Below are 20,679 nucleotides of genomic sequence, written 5' to 3' on the forward strand. Positions count from 1 at the left end.
GTCGATAATAAAATACCGTTTATACATAATAAAGTGGTACCCCCCATATTATTACTTGTCTTAGATTTGTTGTATCTAACACTATTTTCTGCCGAATGAAGCCACACCATGAACAAGCCCGGAATCATCTAAACAGCTACGTCCTGCCCCTTTCTTTTTCGATTCCTGCCGGCAGGAAATTAGCTTTGTCGATAATAAAATACTGTTTATACATAATAAAGTGGTACCCCCATATTATTACTTGTCTTAGATTTGTTGTATCTAACACTATTTTCTGCCGAATGAAGCCACACCATGAACAGGCCCGGATTCATCTGAACAGCTACGTACTCCACATGCCTACATCCAACCGTTGCATAATCAAGCAAAATCAAAGCAAAGATACCCAGTTGCCCATATAGACACACTTTTCTTTCTTCTCAGCCACCATAGTTAGGCTTGTGGTCTAGTAGAGGCAGGCCACCGGCACAACAAACTCATACTCCCTCCGTCCGGAAATACTTGTCTTAGAAATGGTTGTATCTAGACTTATTTTAGTTATAGATACATTCATTTTATTCATTTCCAAGGACAAGTATTTTCGGACGGAGGGAGTATTAATTATCAAAAGTCACTCCAAAACTATCTTGTCAACTGGGAAACCAGTGCCATCTGTGAGTTCTTCGAGCACCTCCAACCTCTCGCACTCATGCCACTCCCGCCGGTGCGGGAGAATCTCCAGTCCGACGAGCTCCTGCTCCTTGTCCTCCACGACGTGCCCGTCAAGCAAATGGACACGCCCCAGCCTCCGCGACGCCCTCATGATCCGCTTCACAAAGCCGGTCTGCCACGCCACTCCATCGAAGCCGATGACCACGAGTTCTCTGAGGTGATGGTGCTGTGGTTGCTCGACCTGCACGTCTAGTGATCCAGCAGCACTCACCTTCTCCAAGTTATTGTCAAACTGCATTCAGATTTTCAGAGTTCAGGATATTTGCTTTGCAGAAATATTTCAAAATCAAAAAGGTACGTGTTTTGACAAAAAAAACATAGTTATTAGGTTATTGGGTCGCCAAGGGACAGACATGAACATGTAGCGACTGCAAGTAAGGTGCGGCAGCAAATAGGATGAATATCCAGAATGTATCCCAGTCCACTGGCACGTTTGCAATGAATAACTTCTTCAGATTGGTAAGCCGGCTGATTATGGCGGTTGGTTTAAGCCACATCTGCAGACATGATATAGTGATATTTAGAACCACCTTATATAGCAATGCAACATTATGATTGATAAAGACAAGATCATTTCAGGAATGGTTCCTCACCTGATGCCCTCTCAATTGCAGAAAAAACTCCTCTACTGGTGGCGGCACCCCTTTAAAGAATTTGCTTAGTGAATGGGTGTTTTTTCTAGGAATCAAATCAAGCTCACCAGTATATGCACATCCAGTTTCCAAGAAGTTCAAACTCACATGCCTAAGCCGAGGCACCTCACCGTAGCGTAGTTTGGTTGGCTGACCCCGACAAGCAAATGTTTCAAGACAAGGCACTGAAGTCAGATAGATTTTAAAAATATCGCAGTTGTCCACTTGCAGATTCTTCAACCTTGAGTTAGGAAAATTGACGTGTAAAGGAGCTCGGCTATGCGGACTATCCCTCAGCCTCAAATCCACCAGCTGCAAGCAATCTCTCAGAATATCGTATACGAGGTGGGGACGTGAACTTCCCTTGCACAGAGTAAGTGTTGTGAGCCTCTGAAAAAACAATGGGGGGGTTGCATAATAATGACAGTAATTGGATAGCAGAAGGCGTTTCAGCCGCACATTCTGGCATCTATCTAACCGATAGAATCCCAATTGCTTGCAAGGGCTCTCGACGACAATCTCTAAATCTTCAACCCCCCATCTGCCAACCGCTGCCTTAAACCATTCATCAAGACCGGGCCTCCAAAAGGTTTGAAGCCTCAGCTTCTGGAAAGACCGTCGCTGAACATTATCGGGAGGCAGAAGGAATGCATTCACCCGTTTAACATAGCATCGCATGGCCAGATGCTCATAACGTTGCAGGATGGGTGTGAGCAGACGGACTTTCCACATCCACTGCTCACTCCTGTCTTTGATGGCATTATACCGATCGTACTTGTCACAGATGTCAGTCAGATTCTGAGTCCTCTTCACCACCTCATAGCTGGCCTTAGTCTCCATAGCTATTTTCTTCAGCCTGTGGTAGCGTGGAGGGAGAATATCATAAATGGAAAAATCATAAAATGCGTGTGATCGCCGAGGAAGATCCAGCCACCGCTTTGAAAGGACAGTGGTGGTTATTGTTGTGCGCGCGTCTAGCTTGTCAAGGATCATGATCAGTATCTCCTCAGGTAAGCTGCTGATCTTGTCCTCGCAGCAGCTGCTGTGTTCCTCCTTCGTACGCATCTGGTTTCATTTCCATGTGAAAGAATATGGAGTTATGGTCAGTGAATTCCAAGAAGCTTACCCAGATAAGTAAGCTACTTGTATTAAAAAGTACTCCCTCCGTTCCTAAATATAAGTCTTTTTAGGGATTTCAACACGGACTATATAGACATATTTTAGAGTGTAGAATCACTCATTTTGCTCCGTATGTAGTCCGCGTTGGAATCTCTAAAAAGACTTATATTTAGGAATGGAGGGAGTACTTCCTCTGTAAAGAAATATAGTGATCTAAAAGGTCTTATATTTCTTTACAGAGGGAGTAATTATTATAAGACCTCTAGTATCACAGCGAAAAACACCTTGAAAAGTGTTTTTATCAGAAACAAACAAAATAGTGACGTTCTTTTGCAGGGAAAACTAAATAATGACGTGAACAAGGAAACAGTTTAAGAGCAATTCTAACAAGTAGATAGATTATAACCCAAAAAACGCAGCAAAACAATCACCTTAAACTGCGTTGTCTCTATTTACGGCATCAGTATATATTGATACAGTTTTGCTAAAGCACATCTAGATGTGCCATCACATCTAAGTCCTATGGCATTGATCTTACATGGAGATTTGTGTGAGCATTTTCTTGATTCTGTTTCTTTTTCTGTATATGCTTGATTGAATCACTTGGGTGTACAATAACTAATAACTAAGGCACATCTAGATGTACTCGCTCTAGACAGCATATTGGTATATTCGGCAACACATGGAGCGATCCAGAAAATACAGAGATTTTTTCTTGGAAAACTAAAAAGGGGGGATTTGCGTGGCCACCAGTTTAATTGCTGGACGAGTTTGAACATTAATTGGCAGCGAGAGCAGAATTGCTTCCAAAAGATGTGAAATTTATAGGTAAAACAGGAGGAGGAGGAGAGAGAGGGGATTGGGGGTGGCCGCGTACACGCTTGGACGAGGAGGGAGCGGTTGTGGCGATGGAGATGTCGGATGCCTTCCTGAGCCGGCGGTAGAGCCGAGGTGATGCGTCCATGGCCATCGGGTCTCCGAGCAGCGGTGGCTGGCCGGCCGGCCGGCAGCTCGGTGGGGGAGTAGACAGCAGCGGTGGATCTGGGATTGTTTGCGTGTCGTGGGTCATCAGGGGGGAGAATATCAGATGGTACTTCATCCTGTACTAGAATCTGTGCCGTCGATTTGTAATCCAACGGTCCAGATTCTATGCTAGTCGCTCCCGGAAGTAAGAGACCAGACCGGACGGAACCTGGTTCGCTTCAGTACAGTATTTTCGCCGGGGGGAAAAAGTGAGTTTCTCGCGGGCGGCGGCGGCGGAGGCTCGTGCTCCAGGTCAGTGGTTCGCCGGAGATGGCCGGCGAGGGCGGAAGCGGCGGAGAGCGCGGCAAGGACCCGCTGGAGGGCGTCCGCGCCATCGTGCTGAAGCCGTCCGAGTCCCTCGACGAGTCGCGGTTCACCAAAATCGCCGGCGCCGACTTCAACGACGCCGGCCTCGGCCTCGACGGGCTTCTTGGGTCGCTCGCCTCGACGGGGTTCCAGGCGTCCAACCTCGGCGACGCCATTGACGTCGTCAATCAGATGGTACGGTACAGCGCCCGCTTTTCCCTTTCTCTCCACCTGCGAGCTTGCCTTTTCCTTTTGAGCACGGGATTAGTTAGCAGAACTAGGTGAAGCAGATGATTTATTCCGTTTATTTCGCCATTTAGAGCACTTAGATAGTTGGATATATATCGCTTCGATGCAGGGTGGAGCTGACAAGTGTTTTTTTTTTCCAAAGTAAATCTTTTAGATGTATCTGAACAGTCTAGCTGAATGTGTGTCACTTTGGAGTCTTTTATTTAATCCAAGTGCTGTGCATTAAAATAGCTGGAGGTAATCTATAGATGAAGGAATGCCTGTCATATCACTATGCATGCTTCCGAAAATTAAGTACTATTTTCCAGAATTTTTGCCGATTTTCGCTACTCTCCTTACATTCTACTGACTCTTTCTCCACTGTAATTTGCTACAATGAAGTTAGATTGGAGGTTGTCGCATGAGAAGCCAACCGAGGACTGTGATGAAGCTGAACTTGACCCGAAATACAGAGAGTCTGTGAAGTGCAAGATATTCCTTGGTTTCACTTCAAACCTTGTTTCTTCCGGTATACGGGATGTAATACGGTTTCTAGTTCAACATCACATGGTAAATGCTCCAACTCTGTGTCACGTGTGCAAATCTGAAAGCAAAGCAACCTCAAATATCATTTTAAGAATCTGTGTATTAGAAGTATGCCTAGTCGCCTGGAGATGTTTGTTCCAGTTAATCACTAACTGCATATCCATTGATTTCCTAATCCATGCTAATTATTTTCCACAAAATTCTTCAGGTGGATGTTATTGTAACGACAGCTGGGGGTATAGAGGAAGACCTCATAAAATGCCTAGCACCAACGTACCGAGGTGAATTTTCTTTACCTGGGGCACTGCTACGGTCAAAAGGACTTAACCGGATAGGAAATCTGTTGGTGCCTAATGATAACTATTGCAAGTTTGAAAACTGGATCATGCCACTCTTTGACCAGATGCTACAAGAACAATCTACTGAGGTAATCATTCCTCTTGGCTTAAGCAAGCTGGTAATAATCAGTTCTAATTTTCGTTCGGTATGTCCCTAGTTACCGAAATCCCCCAATAATGTGGATTATGGCTACCCTTCCTTGTACGTGTCATGGGCCCATTATACTGCACACGGAAGCTTTTGATGCATAAATTAGCTGCAAAGTTGGTAATTTGCAGGGGATGCATGAATAGGAGAGTACATTAATTATATCTTGTATTTAGCGAAACTAGTAGTAATATAATTTTGATAGGGTTGTCTTGTAGTCTTTGAAAATTTCCTTAATTGAAGGGTACACAATTACTTTTCTGGAACAACAAATAAGCAGGAAAGAAAAAAACAATTAAAATGAAGAGAACTTAAATCTGACTCAAAGTACTTACAATAGTATTTGTTTCACATGCTATAGAAAGAATGCTTAAAACAATTGAAATTCTACATAACATGAAGTCGCGAACTTTATTGTAACCCGGCGCCATGAGTTTCCTTTCTTTCAGATGTACTCCCTCCGTTCTCAAATAGATGATCCAACTTTGTACTAACTTTAGTACAAAGTTGGGTCATCTATTTTGGAACGGAGGGAGTATGCATCTAGCAATATATACATGAATAAGCATCCAGACTACAGAATCTTGTCAAACCTACTGTGTGAAGTACACTTTATAAGTTTCTGCACAAATTGCTGAAGTCTATGCAGATATTGTTGCACCTCGGTTGATATTTGATCTTTTAATTAAAGATGATCCAGCATTTCCTACAATGTGAATTCTTTGTACAAGCTTCACTGCTAACCATACTTATGTTTTTTTTTATTTCTTGTTACCTACAGAATGTTTGGACACCATCAAAAGTGATTGCTCGTCTTGGCAAGGAAATAAATGATGAAAGCTCCTACCTTTATTGGGCATACAAGGTAGCATGCTTTTGACAGTTCTTCATTATTTTTCAAATTATCAGAAAGTCTGCAGGCATGTGTTTGTGTAAATGCTGATCGTATTTAAGAAGTCTGGAAATAACTATGTTTGGTAAACAGGGAGATAATCTAGAGTTTCTTCTTAAGAATTTTGTTGAGTTTGATTCTCATATTGGTTTTGTTTTACCATAAAAAATTCTTTACCGTATTGAGTCTTATGATTTACCCAGAAATAGTAATCATTCCTTAACCAAATTTTTATTTTTTCTGAAGTGGTGGGTCACAGTTTAGCAGATGTAAGTAAGCATGGTAGAGTTGCTGGCTGGTTGTTACACTTATTGGGTTGTCCTTCACTTTATTCCATGGAGAATATGCTTCACACTGGGTTCTTTTTTCTCGGTTGAAATTCTTAACTTTCAAGAACTATTTGTGCAATGACTGAAGTTGCGAAGTGCTGACTCATTAAAATCGACCAGAACAATATTCCTGTATACTGCCCAGCATTGACTGATGGATCACTCGGAGACATGCTGTTTTGTCATGCAGTTCGCAATCCTGGTCTTATTATCGACATTGTACAAGGTAAGTTCCACTTTATTTGATATCCTTACTTTGTGTTCGTTTTCAAATGCTTGAATGGTTTTGCAGATATAAGGTTGATAAATGGTGAAGCCATTCATGCAAGCCCAAGGAAGACCGGGGCCATAATTCTTGGTGGAGGCCTTCCAAAGCATCACATATGCAATGCAAATATGTTTCGCAATGGTGCAGATTATGCAGTCTATATCAACACAGCTCAAGAGTTTGATGGAAGCGACTCAGGGGCACAGCCAGATGAAGCAGTTTCATGGGGAAAGATCAAAGGTTCAGCAAAGCCTGTAAAGGTATATACAGATGCTCACAAGTTTGAGATATTTTTGTTTTGTGTTTTGCATACTAGTACTAGGTAAAATGTTCCTTAGGTATAGGGTATAATGATCATGATGCACCTGCCCAAAAGAACTGGCCCTAATTGTGCTGTGCGATGGTTTTCATACATCATATTTGGTGATCATCATTATTGTAATCTAACATTCCAGCTTTTGGAAATCCAGGTTCACTGTGATGCGACTATCGCTTTCCCATTACTTGTAGCCGCAACATTTGCACGGAGGTCTCACGGTGCAAATTCAACCAACTGAATTTCTGGCTGCGAACTAAGGGCCTCAAATTTATTTTTTATTGATCTCCAATCATTTGACTGGGCTCTTTGGAGGATAACATAGAAGGTTTTTTGTCAGATGCCGGCCACAATTACTGATTCCTTTTGCTCGATGTACACCTGAGGTTGTAATACCAATTGTATGCTTTGTAATGAGATTATGCAAGAGGAAATGGACGATTGAGTCGTTCCTCTCTTTATCTGACTCTGGAAAACTGCGACTTCACAAGCAAAGTATCTGGTGAGGATCATTTGATTTTCTAAGACGGGCTTGAAAGAAAGGGGACTGGCTTACATCATTGGGTCAACAAAATAAAGTTGTTTGGTTGAATCAGTTTGCTGATTGACCCCTAGTACAAACGGGGGGAAATTCTTGCTAAAATTGTAAATAGTGATTGTGATACAGTATTATGAAAACGCTTGCAAATGCTATGGTCCCTATTACATCACAGTTCATTAACCGGCCTCTGGGTTGCCACAGGTGAAGCAGAATAACGGAGCACACCTCACCAAGTCAACATTGTTGTGCCCTTCAGTTCTGCTGAAGGTTATTCTGCATTTTCAACACAAAATAGCATCGCCATACAGCTTTCCTATGTCCAGCATTTCCTGCTTTAATAAAGTTACACCATTTTTGAAGAAAATGAATAGAACTAAATGAAGAGGGGTCAACAAGGTCCTCAATGAGAAAAATGGTAGTTACATGCATCAAGTCATGTTCCTTTTTTTATATATATTGTGATCATATCTTAAACATCCTGTGAAGAGATGTAAGCAACCTGCTGAGGACTTGTTCGGTTTGCGGTTTTCCTAGAGGAATTTTTCATCTGTTAAAATTTGTTTCAGAGGAACATAGGTACAAGATTCCAGAGGATTGTGTCTATATTGACCTCATTCCTTGGAGGATTCTTTTGTTCATTCCCTAGTAGGATTCTTAGCATTAAGTGAGACCTCGTGGAAATTTTCTAAGGATTAGAGTTGGCATCTCATTCTAACCATTTACCTTTCCTACCCCTCTGATTTGGAAATCCTGTAAACTGAACGAGGCCTCAAAGAATAATGGCTAGAGACACACTCCCCACAAGATAGATTAACAAATCGTTGCTTCATTGCAGAACAACCTGAAATAACAATAGCATGAAAGGAAACCAAACAAGTTTGGGAATTTCACAAAATGTTCATGTTTCCAAAATTTGTTCATAGTTTAAAAAAATGCTTGCGTTTTTTTCAGAAATTACAAAAACTGCTCCATTTTCGAAAAAATATTATCTTTTATAAAAATGTTCGTATTTACAAAGAAATCGGAATTTAAAAGAACTGCCTAAAAAGACTGATTTTTTTTACTTCTAAAATAGACTGCTGCAGTGCCAGTACGACACAATGAAATCACTAATTAAGGAGTACTCATTGCAAAGAACACTCCACTTTCACAGGTCGCGACAAGTGGCGCACATGCAGCGCGTCACTTGTCGCAACCTGGGAGTTTACCCTTTTTCGTAGATCCGTTTATTTAAAACGTTTTATCTCTTAAACCGTGCGTCCAAATCTCGAACCGTTTTCACCATTGAATTCCTCGCGTTGAGATATTCAAAACTAGATCCCATGTTGATAGGTTTTGACGAACTTTTTTTTTCACGAAAAAAACGGACGAAAAAAACCGAACCGGGAGCATGGTTTTTTCTCCTTTTCGAAAGAGGCACGCCCGTGCCTCTCGCAAAATCACAACCGTGCCTCTCGTGGAAGCAAAACAGTAACTTTCGTGTAAGGAAAAAAAAACAGAAAACGCGTTTTTTTTCCGTTTCCGAGAGGCACGGCCGTGACTCTCGCGGAAGCACAACCGTGCCTCTCGCGGAAGCAAACAGTAACTTTCGTGTAAGGAAAAAAAACAGAAAACGCATTTTTTTCCGTTTCCGAGAGGCACGGCCGTGACTCTCGCGGAAGCACAACCGTGCCTCTCGCGGAAGCAAAACCGTGACTCCCGCGAAAAAAAACAGAAAATGCGTATTTTTTTCCCTTTCCGAGAGGCACGGCCGTGACTTTCGCGTAAGCACAACCGTGCCTCTCGCGGAAGCAAAACCATGACTCTCATGAACGAAAAAAAAATAGAAAACACGTTTTGTTTTTCCCTTTCCGAGAGGCACGGCCGTGACTCTCGCGAAAGCACAACCGTGTCTCTCGCGAAAGCAAAACCGTGACTCTCGCGAAAGAAAAAAAATAGAAAACGTGTTTTTTTTTCGTTTCCGAGAGGCACGGCCGTGACTATCGCTAAAGCACAACTGTGCCTCTCGCGGAAGAAAAACCGTGACTTTCACGAAAAAAAGAAACAATTTTTTTTAAAAAAAAAATTTGATCGAAAAGCTAAGAAAGACCGGGGAAAAACTAAAATGTCGAAAAAAACCCGGAAAAAACCGTTTGAAAAGCCGAAAACTCGTGCGGAAAAATAAAAAAACAAAATCCGAAGGGAGCGTCCAGAGCACGACACGTGGCGAATGGCTGAGAGTGCGCCAAGTGGCGCTGATCGTTGCGAGGCTTCCGAAGGAGCGCTCGTTAACTAGTTGCTCCCCACGACACAGTGCATCAGACTGGGTCGTGACCGTGCGCGTCAAATGGGCGGCCCAGTCGTGGCCTCCCCTTTGGGCCATGATCTTTTCGCTCAGGGAGACGGGAGCTGACATGGGCTGCCGTGCATCCTCTCTTAAGCTTAAGCTTAAGCTTGAGGCCCAGCCCAGTCCAGCAAACAGGACAGCCACCGCCTGCGGAAGCCGCCACGCCACGCCGTGAAACTGTACAGGCCAGGGTGTTGCAACCGACCGGAGCCGGAATCCGACGGCACCTCTGCTCCCTCCACCGCGCCGAGCTCCCCACAAAACACCGTACGCCTCCGCCCCAATCCCGGACGCGCGCCTCCCCAAGTCCCCCGCCGCCCGACGCTCTCTCCGACAAGTAGACCAGACCCCTCTCCGCCGCGCCGGATCCCCGCCGCCGCCGACCTCCTCCGCCTCTCCCCTCGTCGGCGGAACCTCCCTTCCGCCGCCATGCTGTTGGGCGCGAAGGTGGTTCCCCGCGACAAGGCTGTGCTGGTGAGCTCCCTTGCATCCCCTACCTTCCACTTCTCAGTCTGCGCACGGGATTTGATTTGGTTTGATTTTACTCCTTTCTGTAGAAGCAAGGAGGCGGCGACGGCTCGGGATCCGACGGCTCTCCCGGGAAGGCGCGCACCAAGCGTGGCAGCAGCAAGAGGAGAGACAGGGAGGAGAAGCGGAGGCGGAGGCACCGGCGGAGGAGCCGGCGCAGGTCGGACAGCTCGGAGGAGGGGTCGGACGACTCGGTCGACGAGGAGGAGGAGAAGGAGCTGAGCCGGAGCAAGCACCGGAGGAAGCGCCGCAGGGGGCGCCGCGACTTCTCCGACGAGGATGAATCCAGCGCCGAATCTGATAAAGGAAGAGGTAAATATAATAAACGTGGTGAATTTTGGTTCAGGTGTAGGTCTGCTTTGGTCAGTAGGGTTTTTCAGGGTGGACTGTGCTTAATCGCGTGGCATTTGCCGGTGCAGGTAGTGGCAAGGGGAAGCAAAGAGGTGCTGCAAGTGATGATGATGACGATGATGATGATGATGATGAGGATGAAGAGGAAGAGATGGGAGGCGACGGGATGAGGGCGGGTGAGGTTGTCAGAAAGGAGATGGGCCTTGAATGGATGCTTAAATCGGCAAGCAGCAGTCAGCCGGAGGGCAGCCGTGCTCAGAGGGCTGAGAACGAGGAGGACAAGTTTGAGGCTACACATGAAGAGGTAATGTAACAGTATTTACTTAAAAGAACTTGTTGATGTTCATGTGTGTTCAGTTGATTATCTCTTTTTTTTTTTCCAATTATTGACTATGGCAGGTGAAGAAACCTAACCCGAAAGAAATGAACCCCTATTTGAGGGACAATGGCAGTGGCTATCCTGATGAAGCCACCGCTGCAAATGCAGCCAGTCAGTTGCTTGCATCTTCTGTTGTCGGTGACGGAGGTGCTAGCTGGCGGCTTAAGGCTTTGAAACGTGCAAAAGAGCAAGCAGCTCGTGAAGGTAGAAAGATTGAGGAGGTGTGTGCATCACCACATATGCTTTTTCAAATACAGTTTTAGGTAGTCATCCTCTAAATTCTAAGCTTATTCAATCACTGCAGGTAGTTGAAGAGAGATGGGGTTCATTGGGTCACTTAGCCGCATCAGTCTCAACATCCAGAGTTGCCCCTTCTTATGCCCATTTGCAGGCCATTAGGGGTAGAAAAGCTGGACAAGGAGACTACTCTGAGAAATCCTCCAAAGTAGATCGGAAGGAGGACCAGCGAGGCGAGGAGAGTGGTGGTGGTCGCCAATATTTGCAAGGCGTCTCCTCCCGGGATCATGCAATGAGAAAACCCAGGCCTGATTCTGTACCTTGGAAGAAAAACAGACAGAATATATCCTCTGAGGATCAAACGCTCATCTCGTCAGCACTAGCAAGCATCAACAAATTTTCTAACGATGGAAGCTTTATGGATAAAATCAGTAACCATGGTAGTAAAAATACAAATGTTTCAAATGTCGAGAAGAGGGATAGTGATCAGAAAGCCCACCAGGAGAGTTCAAAGATATCATCTTCAGTGAGCACACAAAAGCAGCAGGAGAGTTCAAAGATATCATCTTCAGTGAGCACACAAAAGCAGGAGAGTTCAAAGATATCATCTTCAGGTAGCACTCAAAAGCTAAATGCAAACCAGTTAGCTGCGAAGGTTCTGCAGCTCCGAATGAAAGGCAAGCACGAAGAAGCTGACCAACTTTCGGTAAGTGTCTCTATTGTTACTGTGACAAATTGACAGACTGTTCCCCCCAGTTTATTAGCAAATCACTAGTTTGTGAAATTGAATTTACAACATAACAGTGATTATTTAATCCATTTGAATGCACATAAAGCCTCTCCAACATTTCCTTGACAATTAGCAACAAAGCGTGCTAGGAACTCTATCAAACAATGCTGGCATAGGAAATTTGGACTGTCTATATGGTTAACCTACAGTTTAGGATACAGTGGCTCTATCAAATTTTCTTGTGCTTGCATACACTGCAAGTAGAGGCCACATGAGTTCTTAACTAATAACTTTTTTTCTCAGAGAGAAATGGAGACTGTGCTGGAAAACCAGAGTGCTTCTGTTGAAGAGCCTAGGCATGTAAAGGAAAATAGCTCAACCAGGTTTTTCAATCTTATGTTAAAATTCATCTTACTAGTTGATGCCATGGCTACCTGTTACCTATCCTAAGTTGTGATTTACATTCTGTCTGCTGCTTCCGTGTTGAAACAAAATTTGCTTCAGGGAGGTTAAGATGCTAAAATTTCTAAGCCGCTTGTGCATATTTCATGATTATGTTTTACTTATTCTCTGTTCAGTACCCTTGAAAGGAAGTGCATATGCTGTTTAAGACATGTTTGGTTTGTGATGCCCTACTTGCCTTTTTTGCTTTTGGATGTTTTAGCATTTTTGTCTGTGATGCTTGATTGAAGAAGTGATGCAACCTCATGTATTCAAACATACCCTTGTTATCATTCTGAACTAGTAAATTACTGATACCTGTTCATCTAAAGATGTGCACCAGCTTGTCATATGATGTGATTCTGCAAGATAATGGTAATGGTTAGCACCCCAGCATTGGCCCAGATGGTATCCATACTGTAGTTCAGAAAAGAAATGTGTCCGCATCTGCATGGCTATGCTGAAATCTGAGAGATAGCAATCATCCACCGCTAAAATGATCATTCAGTTCCATTATGTCAATGTCTTAGTTGCCAGTAACGTTTATCAGGCATAGCTGTATGCTATGCAACTGAATTGCTCCCTGAAATATTTCTGATATCCCTACATGTGTCATATTATGCAAAACACAATATGCACCTGTATTGCTGTGTGGATATACTCTAGTTTGAACAGCAGATCTCTAGTTTATTTGTCTGCCTCTGACGCATATTGTCTTTTTCAACTGTAGGCATACAATAAAGCCCAGTGCAGCTGATCGCAGGAAAAGAGAAGAGGATGCTGACCTCCATCTTGCAAATAAAATTATGCACAACAAACAGTACAACATGAGTAAAAGTGTAGAGGATGAATATGAATATGGTGATGCTCCCACTAAGAAAGGCAAAAGGACCAGAGAGGCACACCAGGAGAATAGGGGCACTCAGAGACATATTTTAACTCAGAAAGAGCGCTGTTTGTATTGCTTTGAGAACCCATCCAGGCCAAAGCATCTGGTTATTGCTATAGGGAACTTCACTTACTTGATGCTGCCACAGTTTGAGCCTCTTGTTCCTGGGCACTGTGTCATTCTTCCATTGCAGGTGAGACAACTTACCATGTGCTGGAAATACAATTAAGAAATCATCTGTGCATGCTGCTTTTATAAGAAATCAACCTGCTTCAACTTGATTGTGCTTTTGAATACCCTATTATGGACCCTTATGGTTTTCGTTGCAGCTCTTATGAATTGCCTGTATTTTCTTGTACTCTTATTGATTCTGTGTGTTTTTAATGTTTGCAGCATGAGTCTTCAACAAGAACAGTTGATAAAAATGTCTGGGAGGAGATTCGCAACTTCAAGAAGTGCCTTCTGAAGATGTTTGCGCAGCAGGACAAGGATGTGGTTTTCATTGAGACTGTCATAAGCCTGGTCAAACAGCAGAGGCATTGCATGATTGAATGCATCCCTGTCCCATGCGAAGTTTCAAACAAAGCACCCATGTACTTCAAGAAGGTCTGATATCTATTGCTTTCTGCATAACTTACTGAGAATAATCTGGTGCTTCTGTGCTTGTTGTTCTAATGAAATTCCTTCTGTTTGCTCCAGGCGATCGACGAAGTTGAGGAGGAATGGTCACAGCACGAGATGAAGAAGCTCATTCCAACGACCGGTAACCTGCGGCAGGTCATCCCGGAGAACTTCGCCTACTTCCACGTGGAGTTTGGTCTGGACCGCGGGTTCGTCCACGTGATAGACGACGAGAGCAAGTTCGGTGCTGGTTTCGGGCTGAATGTACTCAGAGGGGTGCTCCGGTTGCCGGGGGAGGACATGCACCGTCGCCGGAGGCACGAGTCCATGGATAACCAGAAGCAAGCCGTCGCCAGCTTCATGAAGGACTGGGAGCCCTTCGACTGGACGAAGCAGCTCGAGTAGAAGATGTGTAAATACAATCTCGGGAACAGTTTGGTAGACTCACGCAATTTGCACCGACAGTTTTGCAGGGAAGAGATTGTGCTGATGTTGTCATGTATCTATGTTTTTAAATGCTTTTCTGGTTGAATTTAGCATTTGACAGGATATAGCTGTGAACTTTATTACTAATTCAAATGTACTCCCTCCGCTCCAAATTACTCGTCGTGGTTTTAGCTGTTGAACTAAAACTCATCGTGGTTTTAGCTGTTGAACTAAAACCACGACGAGTAATTTGGAACGGATGGAGTATTTTGAAGCGACGGCATTAGAGGCAGCCCAGAATGCCATCATTGATCAAACTATAAATGAAATAAAAAGAGGTCTAATTTTTTATTTTTCAGCAGCAGGGGTCTTTTCTTCCTCTCCTTCCTCGCCGCTCCGGTCGCCTTCTTCCTTGACAACCTCACGCGCGAGGCGCCGGCGCCTTGCTCGAATACAAGCTCGGGCAGCCATGAATGACAATGGCAGCGAGCTCAGGTTCGTGCCCTAGCTCCCTGCTCGGCCTCCGTCGGACTCACGCACGCGCGCGTCGTCCCGCGTCCCAAGTACACCAGCGACGCCGCTCGTTTGGTCGCCATGGGCCAAAGGCGCCAACTTTGGGCCCTGTTCGAACTCACCCACCCACACACGGGCACGAACACCTTCGGCCTGCTCCGGCGAAGCACGCCGCCGTGCGTGCCCAGCAACGGATTCAAGGCCGTGATCTTTTCTTCTTGTTTTCGTGTAGACCTGCGAGCCCATGCCTCAAATTGCGCCGCGCTGCTACTTGTCCGCAAGCACACGCATCCAACGCAGTTAGTTGCTCCATCCTTTTTGGGTTTATTTTGCCTTCAATTGTTCACCCTATGACATGTGGGTCCCACGCCTCCTATTGACCGGTCAAATGATCTGATTGACCTTGACCTCGGCGGCGCGGGTTCAAATCCTTTTTGGGTTTATTTTTGGCTTTAATTGTTCACCCTATGACATATGGGTCCCACGCCTCCTATTGACAGGTGAAATTGCTATATAATCCGGAAATCTGCTTTGGCTCTCGGGTCCAGATGCACCCGTAATCTAGACCGCAGGCCTGCATCAAGATTCGCACATAGCCCAGTGTTCCCTCGCGTATTCTCAATTATATATAATTATCAAGCTGGTACGTTCTGACAGTTGTCTATTGCACTCGAACGTGCCGTGTAGTCCAGATGGAGGAGCGACGGGTCTGGACGAAAACAGAGACGGAGCTAGACCAACGGGCTATAACGGCAGCACGCCATTCCAGACATTTTTCCCCTGCCGTCGTACCTGTCTCTTCTTCGCCCCAGCCCACACCATCTTCTTCCTCTGCAAGCTTCTGGCTCATCCAAACACTCCCTCCTCTCGTCAATGGAGTCTTCTTCCTCCTCCACCAGGCGCCGCCCGCCGCCACTTCCGCTAATCCCGTGCTCATTTTGCAAAGAGAAAATCATCACCGCCGTCTGTGGCCCCCGCAGATCTCATCCAATTATAGTCGCATATTATACAACTGCTATTTTGATGCATATACTAGTGTTGTTATGCAATTCAATAGTTTGACATCCAAACATGATTCGTATTGAAACCTGAGTAGGATTCTGTGAGTCAATTCAATTAACACCCAAACAACCGAATTCATTCATGTCCATACAGTTTCCTGACTGAATTGGAATTGAAACCAATTCAAGATGGAGGCCTCGAATATAGACATCCAAACACAGTGTAAGTCTAGTCATAGTGGAGTTAACTTAGACTGGTGTCATGCATATGACACTAGTCTATATTACTACATTAGCTTGTAGACTCATTTTCTTTTAGGAAAAGCGCTATGTGATGGTAATATAGGGCCAGTTCTTTTGGGCCAGAATCGCCCCCTCCCCAGCTTCTTCCAGAATCACCACTCCATATGTTTTTTACAATCCTAGCTAATTAGACCTTAACTAGATAGGATTGTCAAAAAAAATATGGAGTGGCGATTCTGGAAGAAGCTGGGGAGGGGGGTGATTCTGGGAGAATCGCCGAAAAAAACTGGCCCATAATATGTTACCACCATCTCTTTCCCCCATTTAATACTATTCCATGTCACCAATGTGCATAGTTGGCATTGCATGAGGATGCATGTCACTACCTTTGCTACTCCCACTGTGACTAGTCTAACCCGCCGTGAGAAAACCGACACAGCCACACACCACGACAACACCTTGTTAGCACCCGACAACCTCTGGTTAGACCCCACTAGTTTCGTTAACTACTTTCATTTTCCTATGATTAACGCAAATCTCAATTAGTCCTACTGGTTAGCCCCTCACTACCCTAACGCGTCGGCCATGGTTCGATTCCCCACCCTAGTATGCGAGGCGACTGCTTATGACGCTGGTAAGTGATCAAGTCACGAGCTCCTCTTCTCCTAAGCATGTTATGTAATTTGGCTCCTCTTCCGTGTTTTGTTTGGCAGAGGGGTGAGAGGGTGAAGGAGAAGCTAATCTTTGGGTGGGGGAGGGGGGCAGTGGCCCCCAGCCTTGATATAACACTTAAAAATACATTTTAGAGTCTTCAATAGAATATAAAGTGTAGTCATTAGCCCCCCAAAACATTCATGTTTCCTCTTTAGCCCCCATCCCCAGCCGTCGACATCTTCGTCTCCCTCCAAAACTGCCAAGGGAGCATCTGCAGTTTCTGCACACCATAGTTGCACTTTGTGCTCAATTGTCGATTTCCATTGGCTAGTTGCCTTCATATTGAATATTTGCACCGTGTTTGGTGCCAGATTTGAACATTGTAGTATGCGGCCTCCATGTCACTTTTATTTTAATTGATAATCTTTCGCCCATGTAATGCATACACTTGTCATAACAAAGCAAAATAAGAAGTGCAGGTAAAGTTTTGGTCTTTCACGGTTATGCTTTGGTCTTGCACTACCTGGTCAAATTGGAGTTCTCTTTGTTGTGAGCCGAGGGACCTTTGCAAAATTAAAATAAAATAAAATAGAAATATACAGAAGAAAAAGGGAAACAGAATTAATAAGCCTAGTGCAAGCAAACTTCTGATTGCGTACCACTGTACCCCTATCCCCACTGTTCATTTTTGCATTAAAGTTCGTCCAAGCAAACTCCTCTTTTTTGTTTTTCTCAAATGGAAGAACATTTAAACTCAAAACTTTCCAGATCAACATCACATATGCACTACCGTGTGCAGAAATGGTTTTTGGATTTTTTTGGCACAACATAAATTCTAAAAAATGATACTTTCTCCGTTCATTTTTATAAGTCGTTTCAGACAAGTAAAATTGTGTTGTTTTGCACACTGTCTGAAACATCTACAAAGCCTTATAAAAGCGAACATAGGGAGTACAATTCATTCGAAAAATGAAATTTGACAAATTTATGTCTCCTATAAAAATGGAAACATTTTATACAACGAGTAGCACCTGTGTATAGTTGACCTGCAATGTTTCAAGGTAACATGTTCTCTTGTTTGGAAGAAACAAAAAAAGTGAAATTTCTATCACTGCAATGATAGCACGAATCTTGATGCAAACTAAATGATCTAGCTCAAATATATTGCTCACCCTGTTTCGCTCGAAATATCCATCCGACAAAAACCGATATCTTGAGGCGTTATTTTCTTTGCAGATCCCATTTTTTGAACATCTGTCGGTTTCATAGTTGCTGCCTTGGAAAAGTGATACCAGTACTACACACTGCACATCTCCCACACATTCCTGCTCTGTACATTCTGAATCTACCTTCAGGTTCTTGTGCTGTACTGTACATATACATACACATACAGTGGTCTGCTACGTCTAACAACAATGGAGGCCAGTTTATAACAAACCAGAGAGGCCGAGTCCACGCTCGTCGACATGATCCATGGATGGACGACGGCTACCGCAGCCGGAGATGCTCCTCTGTCCTGCACACACATGTAAGAAGACTCAGAGAAGGATCATTCGAGGCTATCATATTCATATCATCGGCGACCAAGAGCATGAATTAATGGCATGGCGGCGAGCGATGATGCGACGGAATGGGCGGCTCACGCACATGGGGAAGAAGAGGCAGACGAGCGTGAGCAGCAGCGCGAGGACGAGGCAGGCCATGCCGGTGACGAGGTAGGCGCGGCCGAGGAACGCGTTGCGCCCGCCCAGCGGCCCGGCGGTGGACAGCACCACCGCCTTGCCCCCCTCGAAGCTGTACGTGTTGTAGCTGTTCCGCACCGCCACCGCCACCGTCTCGCCGGCGTCCAGGTCCGCCTCCACCCTCCCGTACAGCTTCCTGAACCGCGGCATCGCCGCCGTCCGCATCCACACCATCAGCTCCTCCTGCTCGCTCAGCTGCACGCCCCACGGTCCCCCCGATCATATATCAGCGTCATCATCATCCGTCGATCGCCGTCGGCATGAACAAGACGTACGAGCAGGAACTTACGGGCTTTCTCGGGTCGAGCCGCCCGCCGCCGACGAGGCTGCCGTTCTGGAAGTTCTTGGGGTACACGTGCTTGCCGAACAGCCGCTCCCGCTCGCTCCGCCACGAGATCCCGCTCTTGATCACCCTCAGCGCCTCGCCGCCGCCGATGCCGCCCGCGCGACGGGGGCGGCGGGCGAAGCTGTAGGTGTCGTTGAAGAGGCTCCAGGCCACGAGGCCGCAGGGCACCACGGGGATGCCTTTGCCGGCGTAGGCTTCAGGCTTGCAGTCCTTTATGTCGGCGTTCGCCTCCTCCTTGGGGTCGCTCAGCTGCGCGATGTTGAAGCTCGTCGCGTACCTGAATGAATCCACCTCGAATTTGAAATTCCGGTGCTCGTATCTGAATCCTGACAAATTTTGAATTTGCATGAAATTTGTACCTTCTGTGGTTCTGGTAGAACCTGTCGAGCTGGTAGTATACGAAGATTGGCCTCTTCATAGCATTGGGGATCTACATGCAGTTGAAGGACAGAGGAAAGATGCACTCATTTTACCAAAGCCGTCTTCGTGGATTGAAGGCGTAAAACGGTTCACTTTTCTTTCTATCGGTGACGCTAATTAATGGGAATTGTTCTTTATTTTCGTAATTACCTTGAGGTTTATTGTGCATGTCTTGTTTATCGACGCGTTCTGGATGAAGCCCACTTTGTTGTGAAGCATGTTCTTCGGCACGCATTTCGTGTCGTAACGGTAGACCACTTCGAAGATCTGTCGTAAAGAAAAAAAATACCATTTCAAACTTGAATTCGACGAAGGGACAAGTTTCAAGTACATGTTTGTGTAAATAACAACAGAAATTAAGCACAACCGCAAGGATATATATATACCTTATTTGAAGCCGCGTAGCAAGCAAGGCCAATCGGAATGAAGAGTAAGCCCACGAATACAAGAATGGGAATGACCTGGTTGCCCAGAGTTTGAATTTGTGAAACATGAGACATTTAGGGGGAAAAGGTGTGAAATGATGAGGTTTGTGCAGACAAACAATTGGGGTCTCACCATATGGGGTGCCATTATAGGCTTGCACGCTGGGAGTTGTTGCTGAGTAAATGCATGATCTTCAGAATCAACACAATGGTTGGAGGTTAGTATGTACAGTACTATGCTCGTAAATCTTTACCACGAAAATGACCACCCATCGAGTTAATTAATGATTTTAATCAAGTAAATTGTTGATTTTGTATTTTATACAAATAAATTACTTCTAGTTTCATGTAGCTTTAGTGAACAGGAATTAATGTTCTTTTCAGTTTGCGGCGTATCAAGTTACGAACAGACGAATTACAGATCATCTAACAGAACAGTTGAAGATTCGAAGCAGTTTAAAAGAAAAGAACAACTCAGGGATATACTTGTAGAATCAAGCTGCAGCTACGGCTAATAAGAACAATTCAAGTCTCGCATCAAACAAAACAACAAATTGAGTACGAAAACAAAGCAAAAAAGAATCTGCTTCTGTGGGGAGAGATGAATTACAGCGAGGCCTGTTGCGTTTCACCGCTGCGGTGGCCGCCGGCGGGCCGTCCCTGCCGCTGCCGGAGCTCGGTCCGGCGGCGGCGGCGGCACCGTTGGCCGGCGGCATCGCAGCCTCCTCCGATGACGACGAACTCCTGGCCGCAACTGCTCCAAGAAAGTATGCAATGGAGGTCGAAGTGACGCGGGTTTGGTGCCCCGACCGTCAGAAGGAATTAAACAAGAAGTGAAGGCGATGTGGCACGGCAAAAGGAGGGAAAGGAAAGGATCGGCGAGGTTTAGGAGTAGAGGGGAAGCAAGCAAGGAGGCTCGAGAGAGAGAGACAAGCTGTCCCTGTAAACCACCGGAAAGGCAAGCATCACCTACTTGAACCTAACCGGAGGTCTGCATCCATCAACCAACT

The 20,679-nt window shown here is 45.1% G+C and overlaps 4 protein-coding genes across 5 annotated transcripts; 2 read left to right on the top strand and 2 right to left on the bottom strand.

Annotated features, from left to right (window-relative positions):
• Nucleotides 1-340: 340 nt before the first annotated feature.
• On the bottom strand, nucleotides 341-3,535 carry LOC119303074. Its single transcript, XM_037580164.1, has 4 exons — nucleotides 3,340-3,535; nucleotides 1,305-2,408; nucleotides 1,065-1,208; nucleotides 341-943 (listed from the first exon to the last, which is right to left on the bottom strand). Exons 1-4 carry the CDS (start codon nucleotides 3,529-3,531, stop codon nucleotides 611-613), a joined length of 1,773 nt encoding a protein of 590 aa, XP_037436061.1. The 5' UTR covers nucleotides 3,532-3,535; the 3' UTR covers nucleotides 341-610.
• Nucleotides 3,536-3,680: 145 nt separating this feature from the next.
• LOC119303076 (deoxyhypusine synthase-like) lies at nucleotides 3,681-7,377 on the top strand. Its single transcript, XM_037580165.1, has 7 exons — nucleotides 3,681-3,986; nucleotides 4,422-4,589; nucleotides 4,774-4,992; nucleotides 5,833-5,916; nucleotides 6,393-6,498; nucleotides 6,565-6,800; nucleotides 7,011-7,377. The coding sequence occupies exons 1-7, from the start codon at nucleotides 3,756-3,758 to the stop codon at nucleotides 7,095-7,097; spliced, it is 1,131 nt and encodes a 376-aa protein (XP_037436062.1). The 5' UTR covers nucleotides 3,681-3,755; the 3' UTR covers nucleotides 7,098-7,377.
• Nucleotides 7,378-9,897: 2,520 nt separating this feature from the next.
• LOC119303077 (CWF19-like protein 2) lies at nucleotides 9,898-14,472 on the top strand. 2 transcript variants are annotated; one of them, XM_037580167.1, is made up of 9 exons: nucleotides 9,898-10,197; nucleotides 10,281-10,563; nucleotides 10,671-10,906; nucleotides 11,002-11,202; nucleotides 11,286-11,924; nucleotides 12,252-12,304; nucleotides 13,120-13,471; nucleotides 13,672-13,884; nucleotides 13,978-14,304. In XM_037580167.1, exons 1-9 carry the CDS (start codon nucleotides 10,153-10,155, stop codon nucleotides 14,302-14,304), a joined length of 2,349 nt encoding a protein of 782 aa, XP_037436064.1. In that variant the 5' UTR covers nucleotides 9,898-10,152. The 2 variants fall into 2 exon arrangements, with proteins under 2 accessions (XP_037436064.1, XP_037436063.1); XM_037580166.1 differs by having other exon boundaries at nucleotides 10,153-10,197; nucleotides 12,252-12,331; nucleotides 13,978-14,472.
• Nucleotides 14,473-17,671: 3,199 nt separating this feature from the next.
• LOC119303078 (ALA-interacting subunit 5-like) lies at nucleotides 17,672-20,621 on the bottom strand. Its single transcript, XM_037580168.1, has 8 exons — nucleotides 20,280-20,621; nucleotides 19,803-19,861; nucleotides 19,631-19,705; nucleotides 19,395-19,511; nucleotides 19,184-19,254; nucleotides 18,768-19,101; nucleotides 18,384-18,673; nucleotides 17,672-18,252 (listed from the first exon to the last, which is right to left on the bottom strand). The coding sequence occupies exons 1-8, from the start codon at nucleotides 20,383-20,385 to the stop codon at nucleotides 18,225-18,227; spliced, it is 1,080 nt and encodes a 359-aa protein (XP_037436065.1). The 5' UTR covers nucleotides 20,386-20,621; the 3' UTR covers nucleotides 17,672-18,224.
• Nucleotides 20,622-20,679: the final 58 nt, after the last annotated feature.

Source organism: Triticum dicoccoides, chromosome 5A (genome assembly GCF_002162155.2).
Source record: "Triticum dicoccoides isolate Atlit2015 ecotype Zavitan chromosome 5A, WEW_v2.0, whole genome shotgun sequence".
Taxonomy (NCBI): Eukaryota; Viridiplantae; Streptophyta; class Magnoliopsida; order Poales; family Poaceae; genus Triticum; species Triticum dicoccoides.

Bases quoted from the DNA above. Each gene is read 5' to 3' on its own strand.
- LOC119303077 (XM_037580166.1), top strand. From the start codon at position 10,153: ATGCTGTTGGGCGCGAAGGTGGTTCCCCGCGACAAGGCTGTGCTG. The intron at 11,203-11,285 runs GTGTGTGCATCA...CAATCACTGCAG, and splicing joins AAGGTAGAAAGATTGAGGAG to GTAGTTGAAGAGAGATGGGG. The intron at 13,885-13,977 runs GTCTGATATCTA...TGTTTGCTCCAG, and splicing joins CACCCATGTACTTCAAGAAG to GCGATCGACGAAGTTGAGGA.
- LOC119303076 (XM_037580165.1), top strand. From the start codon at position 3,756: ATGGCCGGCGAGGGCGGAAGCGGCGGAGAGCGCGGCAAGGACCCGCTG. The intron at 4,590-4,773 runs GTAAATGCTCCA...AAAATTCTTCAG, and splicing joins TTCTAGTTCAACATCACATG to GTGGATGTTATTGTAACGAC. The intron at 4,993-5,832 runs GTAATCATTCCT...TGTTACCTACAG, and splicing joins TACAAGAACAATCTACTGAG to AATGTTTGGACACCATCAAA.
- LOC119303078 (XM_037580168.1), bottom strand. From the start codon at position 20,385: ATGCCGCCGGCCAACGGTGCCGCCGCCGCCGCCGGACCGAGCTCCGGC. The intron at 18,674-18,767 runs GTAAGTTCCTGC...TGGGGCGTGCAG, and splicing joins GGCTCGACCCGAGAAAGCCC to CTGAGCGAGCAGGAGGAGCT. The intron at 18,253-18,383 runs GTGCGTGAGCCG...ATGTGTGTGCAG, and splicing joins GTCTGCCTCTTCTTCCCCAT to GACAGAGGAGCATCTCCGGC.
- LOC119303074 (XM_037580164.1), bottom strand. From the start codon at position 3,531: ATGACCCACGACACGCAAACAATCCCAGATCCACCGCTGCTGTCTACT. The intron at 2,409-3,339 runs GTACGCGGCCAC...AAATGAAACCAG, and splicing joins CTCCCTCCTCGTCCAAGCGT to ATGCGTACGAAGGAGGAACA. The intron at 944-1,064 runs GTCTGTCCCTTG...ATCTGAATGCAG, and splicing joins TGCAGTCGCTACATGTTCAT to TTTGACAATAACTTGGAGAA.